This window comes from Propithecus coquereli, unplaced genomic scaffold (assembly GCF_000956105.1).
Source record: "Propithecus coquereli isolate 6110/MARCELLA unplaced genomic scaffold, Pcoq_1.0 Scaffold141, whole genome shotgun sequence".
Lineage (NCBI taxonomy): Eukaryota > Metazoa > Chordata > Mammalia > Primates > Indriidae > Propithecus > Propithecus coquereli.
Window position 1 is genome coordinate 329,505 of NW_012138414.1, and position 5,889 is coordinate 335,393.

At 55.3% G+C, this 5,889-nt stretch overlaps 1 protein-coding gene across 1 annotated transcript in view; it reads left to right on the forward strand.

Moving 5' to 3' along the window:
- Positions 1-597: 597 nt before the first annotated feature.
- The window catches only part of BMP6 (bone morphogenetic protein 6), a 179,966-nt gene continuing 174,674 nt past the window's right edge, over positions 598-5,889 (forward strand). Inside the window, exon 1 of the mRNA XM_012639629.1 lies at positions 598-1,425. Coding sequence (XP_012495083.1) covers positions 774-1,425 — 652 coding nt within the window. The 5' untranslated portion in view covers positions 598-773. The remainder of the gene's footprint in view (positions 1,426-5,889) is intronic.

Consider the following 5,889-nt stretch of genomic DNA (forward strand, 5'->3'; position numbering starts at 1 on the left):
ACTGCTCGGCGCACCGGTCCCCTTCCCCGCCATCCGCTCTGCGAGTGGGTTTGCTGGGCACCGGCCGAGCACTGAACGGGAAGCAAGATCCTCGCTGCCTCCTTCCGAGGAGGCGAAGCGCGCGCGGAGATTCTGAGGGGCAGCGGCGGTGCCCGAGGGCGGAGGGGCGCGGAGTTTGTGAGCGAGGAGCAAGTTAAGCCTCGCGGAGAAGACTGGCATTTCGGACGCCTTGTCGCCACAGCCTGGGCCCTACGACGGGGTAAACGCCACAGTGGCCCTGCGAGCCGGGGAGGGGCGTGCGCTGCGATGATGCTCGGCATCCCCCCCAGCTCGTGAGCGGCCTGCGGCCCTGAGCCCCGGCCCCGCGCTGCCGCCCGGAGAGCGAGGGGCAGCGCACGTGCGCGGGCGGCGAGGCCTGGGAGTGACCGCGCCGTGACCCGCCCAAGGGCGAGGCGCGGGCGGCAGCGCAGCCCTGACTCGGACGCACCTGGCCCGGGCCGTGCGCCTCTAGAGACCCGCGCGAGACTGTGGGGCTCCCGGTCCTCCCCTCCGAGTGATTCTCCCGGCGATCGCCCCTCGCCACCCCTCCAGCCTGGGCAACTGGGGGCCCCAGACGACCATGAGAGATAAGGACTGAGGGCTAGGCAGGGGAAGTGCGCCCGCTGAGAGGTGGCGGGGGCTGCTCACGCCAAGGGCCACAGCGGCCGCGCTCCGGCCTCGCTCCGCCGCTCCACGCCTCGCGGGGCCCGCGGGGACAGCCCGGCCCGGCGGGGATGCCGGGGCTGGGGCGGAGGGCGCAGTGGCTGTGCTGGTGGTGGGGGCTGCTGTGCAGCTGCTGCGGGCCCCCGCCGCTGTGGCCGCCCCTGCCCGCCGCCGCGGCCGCCGCCGGGGGGCAGTTGCTGGGGGACCGCGGCAGCCCCGGCCACGCGGAGCCGCCGTCGCCGCCGCAGTCCTCCTCCTCGGGCTTCCTCTACCGGCGCCTCAAGACGCACGAGAAGCGGGAGATGCAGAAGGAGATCCTCTCGGTGTTGGGGCTCCCACACCGGCCCCGGCCCCTGCATGGCCTCCAGCAGCCGCAGCCCCCGGCGCTCCCGCAGCAGCAGCAGCAGCAGCAGCTGCCTCGCGGGGAACCCCCTCCGGGGCGGCTGAAGTCCGCACCCCTCTTCATGCTGGATCTGTACAACGCCCTGTCCGCCGCCGACGACGAGGATGGGGCATCGGAGGGGGAGAGGCGGCAGCCCTGGCCCCACGGAGGGGCCAGCACGTCCCAGCCCCGGCAGTCGCCCCCCGGCGCCGCGCACCCCCTCAACAGCAAGAGTCTCCTGGCCTCCGGACCCGGTGGCGGCGGCGCGTCCCCACTGACCAGCGCGCAGGACAGCGCCTTCCTCAACGACGCGGACATGGTCATGAGCTTCGTGAACCTGGGTAAGGATCTGGGGTAACGTAACAACGAGAACATGCCCCTACTGTCCAGTTTCCTGGGCCCAGGGCGTAGTGTGAGGGCGCCGGGCGAGCAGCCCCCGGCGCGCAGGTCCGGCTCGGCGCTGTGGGGACGCGGGGACAGGCGGATCGCGCGCCAGCCACCTGCGCGGTGGTGGGCAGCACGTGCGCTCCCCCGAGCCGCGGGCCGGGGTGGGGGGCGCTGGGCCCCGGGAGTGCTGCCACCCGCGGGCCTGCCTCTGCGGGCGCCCGGAGCACGTCCCGCACTTTCTCACTGCTGCCCGGCTTGGGCCACGTTAACTCCACCGCGGCAGAAAGTCCGGCCCGAGTGTAGCTATCCTGGGAAGGAAAAGACGCTTGAACGCTCTTTTCCCCCTGAACTGTCTTCTTTTGTTCCCTAACTCGGAGTGCCAGTTTTCCCACCGCAACTCTTAGAGAATCTGACAGCAGCTGAGAACTTTGGAAACTTGACATGAGTATGTTAAGAGGTATCCATGGCACTGGGGGAGGAGGGCTCTGGTTGCGGGGGAAGGTCCCGAGAGCACAGCGGAAGGCGCGCCAGTCCGGGCTAGGCGGGGCTCGCTCCTGTTTGGGGCCGGATCCCAGCCCAACCGGGTAATCCATCCAGTGTCCTCGCTCACATGCCCTTGGCCCCTGTCCCGAAAAGCTGAACCTTTGATCACCGCTGCCCGAGCTGCACGGGCGGAGAAAGGGTGCGGGGTAGGGGCCGGGGTTGGGCGCTGAGTTGGTCTGAACCGGTTGCCAGGCAACAGAATGGAAATTCAAGGGCGGCTAAATCGGGCTCCGCCACAAAAGTTCTGTGGCCAAGCCCGGACGGAGTCACATCGCCTTTTCCCCCCTAAGTTTTCTCATCTGTAAAGGAGAAGGGTGCAAAGAAGGCTTTTCCGAGTCAGTGCTTCTAATTTGCGCTGCTCTTAATTCATAAGCCGACTCAGTTCAGCGTAGACAGGGGGATGTAGGGGACGCGTCGCCGGCAGACAGACCTGGGGGTGCAGTAGCCACGCCCGGAGTGGGTGCAGCCGCGGTGTGGGTGGGTCTCCGCGGGCTTCCTTTCCCGTGCGAGACGCGTGGCTGTGCCCAGGTCCCAGAGTGGTTAGCAGAGGCACTTGCTAAAGTAGCACACAGGTCTCCCAGCCACGTCAAAAACGCCCGTCATTTAAGGGCATTATTTACTGGAATGATTCCTGTGTAAAATATCTAGGTCACTTCTTTACAAGTATATCTACGATTCTCAACTCTGCTGAGCTTTGGGGAGAGAAGGTGGGGGTGGGGATAAGGGCCAAGAGCGAGGGGGAGGGTGTGGAGCAGGACAATTGGCATCCAAGTGGTGCAGAAATCCTCCTGGGAAATTCATGAAACAGAATCTCACAGGGAGTAGAGGCTCAGGGCCTGCCAATCTGGCTACTTGCACTGCCAGGGGTTCTGATTGGACAAGAATCTTCACAACTTATTGGAACCAAATCCAAAATTGAGCCACCTCCAGGAAGCATTCTAAAGAAATTCTCATGCCAGTCAATAAAATTTAGTAATGGGGGAGGGGTGGCAGAGGACCAGTGCTGCTCCTTATTCTGAATTTTCTGTTTCTCCTGATTTAATAAATTTCACCCCTTGCTCTCTCACTCCCTCCCCACCCGCCCCACCTTTGCTGATAGCTTTGGAGAAATGTTTTATTGCCTGTTGGGGGTAGTCCTCACCTGGACAAAAGGGAGGAAGACTGGCACTCCTGGTTTATTCACAATCAAGTTACAGACTCAGGGAAAACAATTCCAGTAGCATCACCTGGGGGCATTTGAAGAACTAGGGATGCTAGGGCTGCTCCCCAGACCCAGAGCAATTGCATCAGAATCTTTGAGGGTGGGGCTCAGGCATCTTTTTTTTTTAAGTGCCTTAGGTTTTTCTAATGGGCTACCATAGTCATGAACCACTGACACAGGAGATCCTTGTGTGTGAAGGAAATCAATGCATCATCCCAGCAAGAGATTAAGAGCAAAGCTTCCAAACACTGTTGCACAATAGAGTCACCCGGTACCTTTAAAAAGTCAGATGATCAGGTGGCACTCTATGTCAATTAAATCAGAATGTGTGGGGGAGGAAGCCAGGTATCAGTATTTTCTAAAGATCCCCAGGTGGTTCCAGTGTTTGGGAACCACTGCCTTAGATCAGTGGTGCCCAACTTTTTTTGCACCAGGGGCAGGTTTCATGGAAGACAATGTTTCCATGGACAGGGGTGGGGGAATGGTTTCGGGATGATTCAAGCGCATTATATTTATTGTGCAGTCAAACCTCTCACCTAATGATGATCTGTATTCGCAGCCGCTCCCCGGCGCTACCATCACCGCCTCAGCTCCACCTCAGATCGTCCGGCATTAGACTCTCATGAGGAGCGCACAACCTAGATCCCTCGCATGCACAGTTCACAGTAGGTTTCCTGATCCTATGAGAATCTAATGCCAGGGCTGATTGGACAGGAGATGGAGCTCAGGTGGTGATGTGAGTGATGGGGAGTGGCTCTACATACAGAAGAAGCTTTGCTGGCCCGCCCATCAGCCGCTCACCTCCTGCTGTGCCCCTGGTTCCTAACAGGCCACGGACTGGACCGGTACTAGTCCATGGCCAGGGGGTTGGGGTCTACAGCCTTAGGTGGTATTTGGAAATTTTGAGAGCTGACTTGAGGCAAGTTTGTAAAGTACAGTGACGTTTACTGTGTTTAGTGACCTCCAAATTCCCCTCCTTCCTTGCTTTTCTGACCTTTCGTGGTCTACGGGTACACACTGCTTCTGAGTCACACTGCTTAAAGCTGGTTGTCAACTAATCCTGCTAGGGTGATGATTTAATACAGCATCTCCCTAGGGATATTTTTATTTTCCATAAAGGATATTTAAAGATTAAAAAAAAACCTCCCAAAAAATTCCAAGAGAACTCACCCATAGTGGAATTCCAGGCCCCAGGACAAGCTGACATGGAACTGAAAGAGCATTCCAGGTAGGGAACTGTATCCCAAGCCTCTCATATCCCATCAGTGGGCTCTCTGACTACGAGTTATACCTATTATAGGTCCAGTTCTAAACTCCATATGGTGGTTAGAGGAGAAAACCTTTTCCAGGTAAGTAGAATCCAAGCTGCAAGCCATGCCAACTTCCAATTAAGCAATTCTATTTCATCTTAATTCATTTAGCAGTAGGAAAGGGGGATTTCAGAATGAGAGGCTAGAATGTGGTAAAATTTGATTACCATGGCTCTGAACATAGGAAGGACAGTTCCTTTGAAGAAAGTAATTGCTTAGCAATGTGGATTCTCTAAAAAAAAAAAAGGATGTTGTGAGAATTCCACAGATTTCCTAACTGGTGTCAATGTCATGTTAACTGCTGCATTACCTGACTCATCTATTACAGAACCTACAGAAAAATAAATGTTTAAAGGGCTTTTATACCTACTGAGTTAAGTAAATTATAAACTGGAAGTATAAGGGAAAGTGTTACATAGTTGTAAACATCTGTCTTCCCCTGGACCGGAGGAATAATTTACTCATGAAATATTCAAAACACCCCGAGCTTTGTCAGCCAGTGGGACTATCAGGAAGTATGAATCAACAGGATAAATTTCTCTCTCATAGCCCAAATGCCGGTCATCCGACCAGCTCATTGTTGTTTGTGTTGACTGTTCTAAACTCTCTCTGGGTGAATAGGCTGGGATGGGTCACCTTCCAAGTGCTAACCCTCTGCTGCCACCCCTGCTGGTGTACAGAGTGCCCGGGTGAGCTCGTGAACTTGCATTCAATCAGGGTCATAGATGCCATTTTCTCTTTGTTTTCTAATGCTAAAAATGTCTTGGCAGCCTAATCAGCAAGCCTGCCAATTTGGTGACCTTGGAGAGGTATCCTAAAATATCCTTAAGGTCTTGGCTTAAACTTCAGCTTCTTGGAGAAACCTTCTCTGCTCACCTACGTAAACCGATGCTGCCCCCACCGTACCCACTTCTTCACCATCACAGCGCCCTGTTTATTTCCTTCCTTGCGCTTATCACAGGTTTTCCTTTTTTCTTTTAAAATTTGCTTACTCATTTGTTTGTGTCCCCTTCTAGGATGTCAGCCTCCAAAGGCGGAAACCACACTAATCCACTGCCGTAGCCTAAGTGCCTGACATAACGCTGAGCGCAGGGAAGGTCTTCACAAAGATCGAATTAAGGAAAATACAGACATAGCCCACATTTCCAATTCACATTTCACTAATCTGGAAAATCTGATTATTTAGAAATGGTATACCTGATTTTTATTGAGTAAAACGTTTAAAGTGAAGACATTTAGGACATTGAGGGTCATGGTATTTGAGGTTCATGGTATTCATTAGTGCTTTAATATTATACCTCTTTTATTAGTCACCCGTATGTAAATTGACTTATAATATGCATTATATCTGAGAGTAGTAAAAA